We start from the raw sequence: 16,307 nt of genomic DNA, 5'->3' as shown, positions 1-16,307 counted from the left end.
CCAGCTCCAGTTGCAGATGTTCCAAAAATGTTAAGCTAAACATCTGGAAAATTCAGTAATATAATCAGGTTTGGTATTGTATTTCGATGCTTAGGTACAGTCTGCTTTGTAAAGACATATACGTGTCTTTGAACATGATTATCCAGATATACCCTGTTTAATTCTTATGAGATAATGATTCAAATTATCGAAGGAGTTTCCCTGAGGAGGTTTTAAAATAGTGGAATCTTATCCTTCATTTAAAGCTGATCTGATTTTCAAGATATTAGGCTTTTCATACAAATTTAGAAGAAAAAATCAATTGCAAATAAATGTGGTATACATGGTATTTTATAGTGTTTTATTCTTCCAGAGGCTCCTATGATGTTCCTCGGCAGTTGACAGATAACCATGAAAGGAGTTTGCCTCCAGTCAAAAAATAGCTCATTTTTGATCTAAGGAAAAGCTGGAAGCCAGCATTCAGTTGATACAGAGCAGTACTTTGTGTCAAATAAAACAAAATCAATAACATGGCATATTGTGACAATTGGGCAATATTTTTAAAGGCAGACAAAAGGCAATTAGACAAGAGATGCTAAATGCCAAATAAAGGGAAAATGTATCTAATTGAAAGACTAGATTGTATTACCCACACTGCATCAAGTACTGCGCTCCTGTCACATCTCTCAATTCATCACGAAGTCTTGACCTAGCTTAAAGATTACAAATGAGCTTCTGGGTAGAGTAGCACAATATCTCACATTTGGAGGGCACTGTAGTTGGGGCATTTTGATTTACACATTCTAGGCTTTGGTCCCCTTGTGTGTGAAGGATAATTAAGCAGTGTGCCTCCATTCCAATAAGGGAGGTGGGAGGAGGAATGGAGGAAACACCCCATTGTAAATCTTTAAATCTTGAAACACTTAACCATGGACTGCATATTAGGGGGATAGATATTGGAATAATTGAAAGTGCTAGTTCCCGTTTTTAAAAACGTTACACATAAATCCTAGGTTCAAACAGTACTCACTTTTACAGTCATGCATTGCTTAATGATGGAGATATGTTCTGAGAAATGCGTCGTCAAGTGATTTGGTCGTTGTGCGAGCATCATAGAGTATACTTGTGCAAAACTGTGGTATAGCCTATTACACACTTAGGCCATCTGGTATAGCCTATTGCTCCTAGGCTACAAACCTGTACAGCATGTTGCTGTACTGAATACTGTAGGTAATTATAACACAATGGTAAGTATTTGTGTATCTAAACATAGAAAAGGTACAGTAAAAATGCAGTATAAAAGATAAAAAATAGTGCACGTGTATAGGGCACTTACCATGAATGGAGCTCACAGCACTGGAAGTTGCTCTGGGGGAGTCAGTGAGTGAGTAGTGAGTGAATATGAAGGCCTAGGACATTACTGCACACTGCTGTAGGCTTTATCCACACTGTACACTTAGGCTACATGACATTTATAAAAAATATATTTTTTCTTCAATAATAAATCAACCTTAGCTTACTGTAACTTTTTTACTTTATAAACTTTTTAGTTTTTTTTAACTTTTTGATTGTTTTGTACTAACACTCAGGTTGAAACACAAACACATTGTATAGCTATGCAAAAATATTTTCTTTCTTTTTATCCTTATTCCATAAGCTTTTATCTATTTTTAAATATATATATATATTTTTGTTAAACTTTTTTGTTAAAAACAAAGACACAAACACACACATTAGCCTAGGCCTACACAGGGTCAGGGTCATCAGTATCATTATCTTCCATCTCCACATCTTGTCCCACTAGAAGGTCTTCAGGGGCAATAACATGCATGGAGCTGTCATCTCCTATGATAACAATGCTTTCTTCTGGAACATCTCCTGAAGGACCTGCCTGAGGCTCTCCTTGAGGAGGTGTCACTCTTTTCAGAAATATGCCCATGGTGGTTTGCTTGGTTTGTTTCTTTTTTTCATCATAGATTTTCTTGTAGACAGATAATGCACCATGAACATTCTTCTCTATTAATGAAAACCTTTTGTTGTTGGGGTCCATGTTTTCAAACTTTTTAAGGATCTTCTTGAAATCTACAAAAGCTTTTGCTATACCTTTCACGGTGAATTTTCTTGGGGTTCTTATTCTTCTTCTCCTGCAATTTCCTTTTCTCTTGCCTCTTCTTTGGTTATGCAGCATTACAACAACTACATCATCATTGGTGGTAGGAATTTTCAGCTCCATTATGGTCTTATGGGACCACTGTCATTTAGGCTGTCTGTAGTTGACCAGAACATCACTATGTGGTACATGACTGTCGTTTGCATTGATTAATTAAAAAGATGAAATTTGATACCATACTTTAGAGCTAATTGATATGTAAGCATTCTGAAGTCTTGGAAACAGATTGATTTTAAATCACTCTTACATCATTAAGTCTATATTTTTTGCTATGAGATATTTTAAAAAAAAATCAACTGTCAGACTATTTAGAACCCTTTTTCTTGATTTAATATCACTGTTAAATATTGGATGTTCTCATGATTAAAGGGGTCCTATAGAATTAGCACTTTTGATGGAAACATAATCACCATCACCATATTTTAGGCATTTATTATGGGCCAATGATTAATTTTAAGAGCTTTGTAATTCTTATAACAAGGCTATGAAGTAGGAGCTGTTATTATCATCCTCATTTTGCAGAAAATAAAACAGAGGTACAGAGGGTTAAGTAACTTGTTCAAGGTACCACAGTTAGGAAATGTCAGTGCCTCTAACCTCGACAGTTCTGCGTCACAACCTCAATAAACCACCTGACTCATATTTTTAACCATTATGCTATATTGCCCCAAAAATGATGAGTTATATAGTGTTTACATATAATAATAATCACAATAACAATAGTTGCTAACATCATTGAACATGACTGCAATTATTTTATATGCATTCATTCATTAAATATTAAAAAGAGCACAGGTTCATCAGATAAAATGTATTTCCAGGTCTTGAGCTCTGGAAAAATTTGATTTTTAATATAAGGGTTTTTTAGTTGTAAAAGGAATCTGTACTCATTACAGAAAGTTTGGATAAAGCAGAAAAGGAAATGATAATCTGTATTTCTACCATTCAAAAAGACCATGAAAGAATCTTTTTTTTGTAATTCATTCCAATTTTTTGGTAGACAAATGCAGATATATTTGTTTGCTTAGTGATAATCACATTTTAGAAGTTGATGATACTCTCTGACAAAAGGAGAAATTCCATATGTTCAAGTAGGGGTTGTTCCCTTAATGAGGGATATAAATTCATACTGAAATTGCTTGCTTTCGACTTAGTCCAGAGGCATTGTGAATAGAGCCCTAACCCATCCACATTTTTATAGGCTCGTTAAAACGTGTTTGGTCTGATGAAGGGTGTTCCTGATGATGTTACCACCCATTTTTTTAATACTACAAATTCCCATATCCAATATTGATTAATCTGAGTGGGTTGAACTTCATCTTTGAATATTTGTTCATGAAAGACAGGGGCCAGTCCCAGTTGCCTAGTGGTTAAGTTCGGCATGCTCTACTTCGGCAGCCCAGGTTTGGTTCCCAGGTGTGGACCTACACCATTAATCTCTAGGTGGCCATGTTGTGGCGGCGGCTCACATACAAAAAGAGGAAGATTGGTAGCGGATGTTAGCTCAGAGTGAATCTTCCTAAACTAAAAAAAAAGAAAGAAGACAGACGATTGGTATGTCTTCTGAGCCACTAAGTGTTGGAGAGTTATTTTTTTGTTGCCCATATACGTGAAAGATAATTTGGAGGGGTCTAAAATTTGGGGCAATTATACTCTCTTCCCATCCCAATCCTATAGACTCCTTTCCATTGAATTCTGGAATTTAGTGCCATGGAGGATAAGTCTAAAGTCTGTGTGCTTTCTATTACGTTATATTCAGCTAGTTTTACTCTGTTGGATTCTTGCAGGATGTTTCTTTATCTTTATAATTCAAACATTTTTCAGGGTATTTCTGGTTGAGGTGTCTTCATGTATTTTTCCTAGAGTATTGTGAAACCCTTTCAGTCTGTATTCAGTTTTTAAAATATTTTCTTCAGTTATGGCTTCAATTAATCACATATCTTCCAATTATTCTCATTTCTCCAGAAACACCTATGATTCCTAGATTGCTCCCCTCTCTTTCCCCTCATAGCCAATCATGTTCTCTCTCATCGTTTTTCACTTCGTGTCTTTCCTCTGCATTATGGAGAGAGCTTCTTGAGTTTGGGTTTACTACCTCTAGTATTGACTTTAATTTGACAACTCCACTTTAATGTTCTTTTCATTCTTCCTTATTTTTCCTATTATTGGTTCATCTACTTTCTAATCCTAATGCTTATTCATTCTTTATTGCTTCTTGCTTCTGTTTAATAAAGACTGCATTTTCTTGCCTCTTGCTGAAGTTGCAAAATGGCTTTTAAATCTTTTCTTTTAGATCTCATAGTGCATACTGTCCAGAAATCTGCTTTTTCTCTGAATCTTCAACGTTACTAGTTTTGCTTGTTCTTCAGGGTTTTTCCCCAAGTTCTTTTCTTTCTACTTACTCATCCTTGATCAAGAGAAATATGTCTATACTCACTACTTGAAAGCTGCAAGGGTGAGTGGCCTGCCCTTGGCCAGTTCCCCTTCTTGGATCTGTAGTCAGATGCTAAGAAATGTGCATGTCTCCTCATCCTGGGGTCCGGTGGCTTTTCATTTAGTGTAACTCTATTGTACTGAGATCAGGTCTCTTCCTACGTCTACTGCCCGACCCTCTTACATTCTGACTACATGAAACAAAAAACTACAAGCCCCAGTTTGCACTGCTGCAAGGCCTCTTTTCATCTCTCTTGGTGGCTGTGTGCCTTACATTTGGGGCATCCTCCTTCCCCACAGCTTTTTATCACTCCCTCTACCTCCTCCAATGGACATACTTCCCACTCTTTTTTTTTTTTTACATTATGAACTCTGACTCGGTGTAGAAAGAAAGACATTGAGGGAGGTGAAAGGCTAGGGCTGGCGCTCAGACTGCCTCAAACAGCAGCAGCCACACACTGGAGGGATAAAGGCCATCTTGTGATTGATATAGGAAGGCAGAGGGTTGGGAAGAGTGATGGTTCTTATTTCTATTTAGGTTTACGCAGCAAAGAGAGGCCACAGAATGTCTTATGGTCCGTGGGGCTTCCTCTTGGCAATGGCAAGAGGTTGGCTGTTCTACTTTTTGCTGGTGGAATTTTTATTTCTTTGTATGTCTTCAGAGGTGTCATAGTGGGAAAATTTCATAGTGGGAAATATGGCTGTTAGCCATAGTCCACTGTACACTTCTTTATTATAAGTATTTTTACTTAACAGATATGAAAAGCCATAATTAAATATATCCTTAATGGTAGTCCTACCCAAAATTATAATGACAGTAGTCATATGTTTTTTATATTAAACTCCTGTGATGACTGAGGGTACCATATTAGACCTCAGGTTGGCAAACTTTTCCTGCAAAGAGCCAGATAGTGAATATTTTCAGCTTTATGTGCCATACAGTGGGAATAACTACTCAACTCTGTGGTTGTAGCACAAAAACAGCCATAGATAATATGAAAATGAAAGGGTGTGGCTGTGTTCCTATAAAAGTTTATAGAAACAGGTGGTGGGCTGAATTTGGTCCGCGGTCCGTAGTTTGCTGACCCCAGTATAGAGTGTACGTTTGGAAGAGCAAATCTCCGTAGACTAGAATGATAGGATTTAGTGTATAATAGCAACAAAAGCACTCTGTTAAAGAGTCTCTCCCATTTCTCTGACCCACCTCGCTGCTCGCCTTGTTTTTACTTGCCTCTCCAGTCCTGCTTATAAAGCACCAGCCCAGATGGGATCTCAACTCTCAATCGCGTAGTTCTCTCATATCCTGGATATTTTCTCTTTAAATGCTGTGCTTTCCTGCCCTTGTTAGTCTGTATTTGTGAAGAAAGGTTCTGCTTCTGTCAATAAAATATATTAATTGGGTATTGCAAATAAGAAGGTGATTTTGCTCGTACCAACCTCTATCCAAGTAATGCCTTCCTCCCCCACACTCTCGCCTTGGCTCTGCTACTGTACTTGGGTCTGGTCCATCTTGGTTAAGAAAGATTGACACTAGCTGTATATTTCTATTCAAGATTTGTGATTATGACATTTGTTCCCTGTTTACTTAACATTATACAAGTTCATTTCTTTACTTCAATAAAGTTATTGAATAGTGTGACATCAGATATACCTTTATTTTACTTCCTCACTAAAATTTCACTAAGCCAAAGAGTTCTGAGGTCAGGAAATGCACAATGATTTCCGTGCATGTCCAATTTTCATACATCAATTAAACATCAATGGTTATAATATTTTGCATGTAGAATCATAAAGAAATAAAATAACCTAAAGCAGAGAAAACAGCTCTAAGTTTAGGTCCAGTGATTCAGGTGTTTGAACTAAACCCCATTAGACAGTAACACATTGATCTGACTGATCATATATAATTGGATTAAAGAACTACTGAGGTATGACTAGAACTTCCCATGAAAAATTAAGGCTATTTGACACCCCCTTACCCCCACCCACAAGTGCATTGGCCTCCTTTGTCTTGCAGAATGAATGCCAGAGCAACCATAACAGTAAAATCTCATTTTCTGCTTCTCATAAGAGAAAGTGAGGATAGCTGTTCAGGAGGTATCTTCTCTATAAGATCTACCACTTCTTAGTGATTGAAACTTGGTTTGTCCTAACCTTCCTTCTCTTGCTGTAATTTATCTACCTTCCTGCCATTCAAAAGGCTGTAGCGATAAGTCAAAGTGAGAAGCTGACTCTGGCATTAATGAGGAGATGTTGCTGTGGAAATTCTTGAGGCAGCAGAGACAGTGGTCATGTCCTGGGGGTGAGAGTAGGGTGGTAGAGGTGAGAATGTAGGGATAGAGCAGTAGGGGGCTTCTTTGGGCATTTGGTCTCTGTCACCCACGTTTCTCTGCACTGGCTTACTCCAGATATCTAGGGATAGGATTGATCTTTTTTTTTCACCTTAAGGACCTTCTAATGCATATACAATCATGAGCCACAGAACATTTCAGTTAGTGACAGACCACATATATGACAGTGGTCCCATAAGATTCGTACCATAAAGCCCAGATGAATAGTAGGCTATGCCATCTAGGTTTGTGTGAGTGCCCTCTATGATGTTTACACAACGATGAAATTGCCTAATGACCCACTTCTCAGAACATGTTCCCATCATTCCCCGTATATAAATGTGTGTATTCACATAAAGATGTAGTGAAGTAGCGCATCAGGGGAAGGTTACCTTCACTTTGAGTTTAGTAGTTAGTCAGCAGGAGTGTAAATATTCGTAAGTGTTGGTATGGTTGGTGCTCTGAAGTCCCATTGCCAACTATTTGCCATTATCAGGTCAGCTATGTGACCTTGGGCAGGTCACACAACCTCTCTGGTCTTTACTTTTCTTGTTTGTAAAGCGGGAATAAGAGCATCTACTTAACAAGGTCATGTAAAGCACTTAAAATAATGCCTGGCAAACACTAATTACTATTATTATTATTATTATTTGTGCTTTGTTCTTAGAAGACTATAGGACTTAAGGAGTGTGCAGACTTCTTTAAGAGTCACACTGACCTTGGAAATGCTAATTCTTATTAAAGCACTGGGTGACTACTAGATACTAAATAAGAAGAAATTGCTATTTATGGGTGCTTGAGGCACGTGATTGAGTTGGCTATGAATGAAATTTTCCTACTGCTGTGGATTTTATTAATAACTCCTTTTGATGGATTGTTCCTTTTTTGGGTGTTAAGGATGAATCTGTAGTCCGAGTCCCTGGAAAATGTTGCCCACAGTGCTCTTCCCGATCCTGCTCTGCACCTGGCCGAGTCTACGAGGTAAGCTTTGATGTACCCCATGTGGGTGTTTCGACATCCATTCTCACACGTCTGTCCTCCGCCCTTCCAACCAGCGGATCTCCCCCTCCTCCTGTCTAACTCTGCCAGGTTCAGTAACTGAGCACATAAACGGCTTTTTTCTTCTCTTCGTAGAAAGCCTGTATGAAAAAGTTAAACTAGAAGGGATTAGAAGTATAAAAGAATGTGCTGGCAAGCAGCACCTGGTTCATGAACCTTGAGGAACTTACTGTTTACACATCTTGAAGGGAAAAAAAAGACTCTCATTGGTTACTGTCAGTTTACACTTAGGTTGGAGGCTCTGGGAATATGTGTCTGTTTTGGTTGAATTTTTATGCACTGATATCCAGAGACGATATCCCCCTGCTGGGGGGAAGCATGGGGTGGTAGGCGAGGGAGGGAAGGGAGGTGAGAAGCTGGTGGTGGTGGAACCTGCAAACTTGAAAGTTCTATTGGAGCAGTCTGGATAACTGCCTAATGCATGATAGGCACCAAATAAAAATGAGCTCAACAAATTGAATGAATAAATGTTCTGTCTTATGAATGCCCAGCTGAGCCAAAAGAAGGTTGGTTACATTATTTAAAAGCAAAGAACATAAATAAATATAAAGAATAAACCCAATTACTTTCCTTGCTTGCCAGCCACTCTTAAGGAAGACTAAATGGAAATTGGGATTATGACACTTAGTCGAAAATCTGGAATTGAGTATTAGGGATGGGTGTCCCAAATTCTGCATGGGTCACTTGAAGTCTGAGTGAAAATAACTAATTGGGAAGGGATTTTTGTATGTGCTAGGTCTGTGCTGTCGAATATAATAGCCACAAATGTGCTAGATGAATTTCTCCTGGAAGAGATAGCCTCTATTTCTGTTAAGGTGTTTTTGGCTGCAAGTAACAGAAATGCTCCTCTAAAAATGGCTAAAATGGAAACATTTATTTGAGTATTAGGGATGGGTGTCCCAAATTCTGCATGGGTCACTTGAAGTCTGGGTGAAAATAACTAATTGGGAAGGGATTTTTGTATGTGCTAGGTCTCTGCTGTCGAATATAATAGCCACAAATGTGCTAGATGAATTTCTCCTGGAAGAGATAGCCTCTATTTCTGTTAAGGTGTTTTTGGCTGCAAGTAACAGAAATGCTCCTCTAAAAATGGCTAAAATGGAAACATTTATTATCTCCTGTAACAAGAAGCCCAGAGGTAGGGCAGTTGCAGGGTTGATCAATTCAGATCTCAATGATGTCATCAAGGATCTAAGCTTTTTTGATCCTTCCACCCTGCCATCCTCAGCATTTTGGCATTTGCTTTCTGTCTTGTGTCCTCATGTCCCCAAGATGGCTTCGTCAGCTCTAGGTAGCTCATCCTCACACAATTGTTACTAAAGGCCGGTGGAAGAAAGGGGAGGACTTTTCTTCTTTCGTTGGGGAGAAGAGTCTTTTCCTTGACCTCTGCTGCTCTAGCTAACTTCCCCTGAGGTCCCCACAGTTAGGGTTTGGGCACTGTCCACGCCCTAGCTGCAGGAGAAGCTGGGAAAATGAGTATGTGGCAGTGATTGATGGGTCTCCTGGCAAAGAAGAAGAGCTAAAGAATGACCATTGATGATGGTCATTGATGATTGGTCATTGATGATGAGCCAGCAAACAGGGTCTTCCTAGTCTTCTTGATGTTCTGGAGCCTCCGTGCGCCTGGCATAAAGCGGGCTCTCAACACATCTGTGGAATGAATATAATTGAATGAAAATGAGTCTAAATTTCCCTTTGGACACGTATTGACTTTTTTCTTAGAGGCTGTTGCTGCTTAGATGATATCATTTCTCAGGAGTCCATTCAATATTGCTCAATTAAAAGTTGTAATAAAAAGTTGTGTGTCTTATGTGCCTGTGTTTCTATTTGATATATGTGACATTTGATTTTCTGTTTTTTCCTTTCTTTACTCAGCATGGTGAGCAGTGGAGCGAAAATGCCTGCACCACATGTATATGTCACCAGGGTGAGGTCAGATGCCACAGACAGTCCTGCCCTCCACTAAGATGCAAAAAGGTATTTGAGAGTGTATAGCTTGATGTTTTTGAAGCTTTATTCTGGGTCATTTAAGAAATGCATTTCTTAGTCCAGTGTGTCCTTTGAGGGAATCAAAAGTTTTGTGATGTTCAGAATATTAGTTGAAGACATGAGAGATGTGCATTCTGGGGAGCAGTTGGAGATGGAGGGGAACATGCCTCAGCTGGGTTAGTTGGGGGGAAAGAAGCAGTGTTGGTGTTTTCTGTCTTTCTGCACCATTGGCTTGGACGGTTTCGCGCTCTCCTGAGCACTGTCCTTCACCCACCATTCTCTTTGTTTCTTCAGGGTCAGAAAAGGGCTCAGCGTCCTGGGCAATGCTGTGAGGAATGTGTGTCTCCTGCCGGAAGCTGCTTACACAATGGTATTGAACGGTACCAGGACGAAATGTGGAAGGGCTCGGCCTGTGAGTTCTGCACGTGTGACCGTGGCCAAGTGACCTGCCAGACTGGAGAGTGTGCCAAAGTGGAGTGTGCCCAGGTAAGAAGCAAAGGGATTCCCTCTTGGACTGAAACAGCTCTCTCCGGTGGGATAGGCGGCCCCTCCCCTTTTCTTTACTTCTTGGCAGCAGAGAGGATGGCCTGGTTAACTGCTCATATTTCGAGAAGGCTTCCAGCACAAAGATTCTGTGGTGTAAAGTCAATGTCACTATTTGTTCAGACTGGTGTGGAACAGCCCCCTGGACCTTTTAGCTTTCAGTGCATCTGGTCAGATTGGAAGCCCTGAGCCAGAGTCATGAAAGGGAAGGACATGATATGGAGCATTAGCCTATCAGTCAGCACAGCTGGACCTCATTGCTGGTGGCCTGCCCAGCTCGCTCTGGTTGTGAAATGGAATGGAGGTCGGCAGGTGCTCCAGTGGCCCAGCTTCTGTTGCAGGCCCCACTGACAGTGTTTAGCGGAAAGGAGAGCCAGCACCTAGGGGCCACTCCTGTGAATCAGGAAACAAAATAAAATATTTTTTTGTTTGTATTTTTGTTTTTGTTTTGAAGAGAGAGGGAGGAGGAACCTCATAAATAATTAACTCTGTTGACTTCTGCTGTCTGCAGAATTTCTAGAAGCTTCTAACAAAGCAGCTTCTGTTTGAGCTATAGAGGTGTATTGTAGGGAAATTGCTTTTTTTTTTCTTTGAACTCAATTTTGACCCATTGCAAAACAAATTGCTTTTAAAGTTGTCTCCTTCTCCCTCCGCTGCTCCCATCCGCCCCGCCAGTTTCCCGCAGGGCTGTGAGCTTGAGTAGATGAGGGAAAGTTGGACGAGCTGAAGCATAGGGTGTCTGTGAAGGCATTTTTCTTTCCCATTCTTCTCCCCCACATCTCAGCTCCTCTTAACACTGAGCCTAAGGAGGGACAATCTTTCGAACGAGGCTGTCAGTGACAGGGTTATTTTGCATTCTGCTTCCTACTTCTAAGTCTTGGCAGAGATGAGGCTTATTTAGGTAAAGAGGGTCTTGCTTTTTGCAGATTTATTTCCCCCCCCACACCTTTTCATTTCTTTTCTTTCTTTACGTCAGGGGAGTCAGAATGTTTGGATGAAGATGAGAAAAAACCTAATCAGGGCCCTTTTCTTTTTCCCTCTCTCTTAGGCGGAGGCTGGGCTTCCTGGCCTTGGCAGTCTGTCCGGAAGATGTTGGGTTATTTTTCACAATTTTAATTTGTCTAATATCCCAGGGTTTATGGAAAATGTGGGAGAGGTGATTCTGGTAGGGTGGGTCCTTTAGCCAGCTACTTTCAGTCAGGTCTGAACAAAGAGTCTCACACACAGAAAATAATTTGACCCACTATCCCCAATGTTGACATATTTCCAAGTCCTGCCTATCTGCCATGACACCTACCTGTGGCGGCAGGTCTTCTCTGTCCTTAGGAAAGTGAGGAGCAACTGCTCAAGTCAGTGGAGAAGGTCTTATTCCTCAAGTCACCTCATGGCACTCTCTCATCCCTTTCTGGTTCTGCCTCCCACCCCCACCCCATCTTCTCTCTTATGAATTGAAGAGTTCTAATGCCTTGAGCCTATTTCTCTAGATCTTTAATAAACTAAATTACTTTCTTCCAGATGACCTCCACATACCCAAATTTTGTTTAAGGCGCTGGGTTCCAAACTGGAAACACTACCAGAAGTGAAATTTTAACCAAAATTAAATCTTTCAAAAAATGTTCCTTAGCCTTCCTTCTATGGCACACTTCTGTAAATAGCTCTGGTGAATGACCTTGTGAAAGCCTGGAGTACTAACTTCAGCTTAGCCTGGAGATAAAAAGATGAATAAAGTGGCCGTCCCAGTGACATAGTTGTTGAGTTTACCTGCTCCACTTCAGTGGCCTGGGGTTTGCAGGTTGGATCCTAGGCATGGACCTAGCAGCACTTGTCAAGCCATGTTGTGGCAGCATCCCACATAAAATGAAGGAAGATTGGCATGGATGTTAGCTCAGCGACAGTGTTCCTCAGGCAAAAAGAGGAAGATTGGCAACAGATGTTAGCTCAGGGCCAATCTTCCTCACCAAAAAAAAAAAAAAAAAAAAGTGACTAAGACACAGTCTAATCTCAAAAGTTCCCAGGCTTTGGGGTAAGTTGGATCCATAAACAGAAATTATAATAGGCAGTGGCACTAATGATTATGGGAAGATGAATGAAGTGCATTAGGAGCACCTGGAGAAAATGGCCAAGTGGAGTGGTGAAAGTACATTCTTGGTATTTTTATTCAGTTCTACCCCACTTTCTGCTTTTTCTAAAATATCAAAGTCATTTGATTTCCAATCTTGGGTACCAGTGATGGATTAAGTCTAAGTGTATGTACATCCACAAAGGTGCAGAAAAGTAAACTTCTAGAAGAGGCAAAATTGTGCAACTTCACCATGGTAATAATGATCACATTGGTTATCAACAGCAGTGTGCTGAGTAGCATTGAAATCAGCACACAGGTTTTCTTTGTTAAAAAAAGGAGTAAGTGGCATGACCCTTGTCTTTGATATATCAAAACAAATCCCTAGACATGGAAACATAAATCAATGGTTGAATAGCGCAATATGATGATTTCCATGTTTCTATATTTAATGTTATCTTTGAACATGAATTCAGATGAAGAATTCAATTTACCTCTTTTCTTTTAAACCATGTTTGCATTCACGTATAGGGCAGAAAATGGTGGGAGGATCAAAACTTGTAGCAAAATGCAGGGAAGAGGGTAGCCATGCCATAAATGTGAAGTGCCTTTCCCTTCTCCAGGGGAGGAAAATTCCCTCAAAAGAGTGTTTGCTGTCCCGATGAGCAGGTTAGTGGACTCACACCATCTTTGGTCTGGGGATGGATGCTGGTGTGACTCAGTGCAGAGGGGTTAGCAGATTCCATCTGCCCAGGCAGCAGAATCCTCTTTAAAAGAAAAGAGTTCATTCTGTTTCACAAAGCCACTTTTTTCAAAGTAAAAGTCAAATGCTAATTGGAGCAAGCTCCCCACCGCAGTGACCTGATGCAGCTGGGGCATCCAGACCTCTTCTATAAATAGCAAATCTATTTAGAACTTCCTACCTCCCTACAACTGAACCCTCGCTCCCCAGGAGCAGGGCTCGCTGTTATTTCCAGGATCGTTTGAAGACTCAGAACAGCTGCCTTCTTTGCCTTATCGGGCTGGTGCAGGCTCCGTGTTCAGTGTTGTCTGTAGGTGTTGTAGCAGGCACTCAAGAATCTCATGCATTTTGTCTTTAATAGAAGTACAAATACTCTGTCATGTTTCAAAACATTGTTTTAAGCAACTTACATTACATGTATAGAAACCCCTTTATATAGTTGAGAGCAAATTTCACTATGTTTCTGGGTTATCCCTTCACTACCAGCTGATGTCACATTTCCGCAAAACAATTTATATGTAAATACATGTGCTGTCTATTGCACCCGCTGCTCCCCATTGGCCTCAGTCTGGCATTAAATTTTGATGGACATTGATCTATATAACTCCCTTCCTTTTTTTTTTTTTTTGGGTGAGGAAGGTTGTCCCTGAGCTGACATCATTGCCAATCTTCCTCTATTTTTTTTGTATGTGGGATGCTGCCACAGCATGACTTGATGAACAGTGTGAGGGATCTGAACCCGTGAACCCTGGGCCACCAAAGCAGAGTGTGGGAACATAACCACTATGGCACCAGGCCAGCTCCTATAACTCGCTTCCTTTTGAAATAACTTTTTAGACACTATAAAGCTACAATCGTTCATATATTTTCATGTTTCTTTAGAAGTTTATATTTCATTAAAATAATATATATTCATTTTAGAAAACTGAAGACTCAAGAAAAGTAGAAAAGAGACTTTAAAATCCATCCACAGTGCTACAATTCAAAGACAACCAGTGCTTATATTTTATGGGGTTTTTTAGTGCACAGTGTTTTTAAACATAAAATATCATTGCAATTATTCTGTGTATTCAAATTTACATTATTCAATTTTTGCCTAACATGGTTTCTGCACTTTAAATGTAATTTAGATCCCAAATTAAATAATGTCTTCATTTAAAGAAACATCATGATTCTTTAGAAAGTAGGCATATCTTTAGAAAGTAGAAAGTGCTATAAAGGATACTCTTTCGCCTATAGAGGTTAGATGTTAGTATATGAATATGAAAAATTGTAAATAGAGATTGTATTTTTAGCAGCAGTTTCCCTGAGAGATAGGACTGTAGTGGAATTATACTTTCTAAGTTATAGAATTCAGAATTATTTCATTTTTTGTAGTAAGCATTTATTATTTTGTAATAAAAATAAAAAAATTTGAAATTATTGATATTGGGGAGTTAAAATTATAAGACTTTGAAAGTTAAACATCTCCCTTCCTAGTGTGGTGTTTCTTTCCTTCCTCTTATAATTTTTAAAATAGTGATTATGTGAGTTGGATAACAGTTTCAGAATATTGAATACAAATTAGTTTTCTAGTGTTTACTTTATGCCTGAGTCTATATCTGTGGGTAGAGGGATGTGTCTGATTTTGTATTTATGGAAAAATGTTGGTTTGATTTGAGTACTGTTAATGAAACCAAATCACAAATTCAAACCTTGCATATTTAAGATAGCCTGATCCTTTTCGGAAACTCATAACTTTCCAAGACTGTAACATTAATCCTGGCCATCCTTCTTATTCGTGTGAGCTCCTGGTTGGAGGTGGGGGGTGGGGAGGTGTGGGGAGAAAATCGGGGAGGGATCTGTGCACAAGTATCACCAGAACTGCAAAGAAAAATCCCCTGGAGGGGAGAGCTCTATTGACTAGACTTTGCTGGGAAGACAGCACCGGGTTGGGGGCAGGGGGGATGAAATAAGCAGTGGGCCAAAGCAGAGGAGTGTGCTAAAGTTTTCATTCCGGTCAGGGAATCCAGCTGCTTCGCAATTTAGCTCTGCTACCTGGAGATGTTAATTTGATATGTGCCACTGCAACCTTTTCTTCTACAGGGTGAAGAATTAATTCACTTAGATGGAAAATGCTGTCCTGAATGCATTTCAAGGAATGGTTATTGTGCTTATGAAGAAAATGCAGAATTTGTGAGTATAGGGCTAGTAACTGGAGACTGTTAAAATTTAATCATTCAAAATTAACTTAATGAGGGGGTATTCCCTTCTCATTCCTGTTACCCATTCATTTGTTCAACAAATGTGATTGCATACCTACTATGCGCCAAATGCTAGAGTTACAGAAGTGAACACAGCAGGCAGAGTCCCTGCTCTCATGGAGCCTCTGTAGGGGCACAGAGGACAAGCAGACACACGGGTCAGGCAGTGACAAGTACTGCCTAGAGAATCAAGCAGCTAAAGGGGGCCAGAGAGTAATTGGGGGGAGGGAGGTGTCCTTTTGCATAAGAAGGTCAGGGAAATTCTCTCATGCAGAGAAATTTGAGCAAAACCTGAAGGAAGTGAGGGAGTGAACCAGGGATATCTGGGTGGAAAACATACCAGGCAAAGGGATCAGCAAATGAAAAGAGCACTGAAGCAGAAGTGTGCTTGGCTTGTGCAAGAAACAGCGAGAAAATGAGTATGGCAGGAACCCAGTGAATGAAGGGGAGAGTCGTTGGAGACGAGGTCCAGCAGGTGGCCTGGACGCCAGGGTAGACATGCTGGGCTTTACCCTGATGCAGATGGGAGCTGCTGGGGAGTTTTGAGTGAATTGGTTCTCTGATCTGGCTTACTTGTGAAAGGATCACTTTGGCTGCTACGTGGGTGAGGGAGGAAGGGGATGAGACTGGAAGTCGGCCGTCCAGTTAGAAGGTTTTTGCAGTGGTCCAGAGAAAGGGTGATGGTAGCTCGGTCCAGGGAGGGAGTGGTGAAAAGTGATGAGGCTCTAGATTTATTTTGCAGGTAGAACTGAAAGGATTT

The 16,307-nt window shown here is 40.2% G+C and overlaps 1 protein-coding gene across 3 annotated transcripts in view; it reads left to right on the top strand.

Annotated features, from left to right (window-relative positions):
- The window catches only part of FRAS1 (Fraser extracellular matrix complex subunit 1), a 419,525-nt gene that overhangs the window by 171,570 nt on the left and 231,648 nt on the right, over positions 1-16,307 (top strand). For all 3 annotated transcript variants that reach the window (XM_044766202.2, XM_044766201.2, XM_014865057.3), the window contains exons 7-10: positions 7,810-7,893; positions 9,847-9,948; positions 10,255-10,446; positions 15,390-15,479. In XM_044766202.2, the coding sequence (XP_044622137.2) occupies positions 7,810-7,893; positions 9,847-9,948; positions 10,255-10,446; positions 15,390-15,479 (468 nt within the window). The remainder of the gene's footprint in view (positions 1-7,809; positions 7,894-9,846; positions 9,949-10,254; positions 10,447-15,389; positions 15,480-16,307) is intronic.

Source organism: Equus asinus, chromosome 3 (assembly GCF_041296235.1).
Source record: "Equus asinus isolate D_3611 breed Donkey chromosome 3, EquAss-T2T_v2, whole genome shotgun sequence".
Taxonomy (NCBI): Eukaryota; Metazoa; Chordata; class Mammalia; order Perissodactyla; family Equidae; genus Equus; species Equus asinus.
Note: the sequence above shows the minus strand (reverse complement) of the source record. Positions and strands in the feature narration are given on the sequence as shown.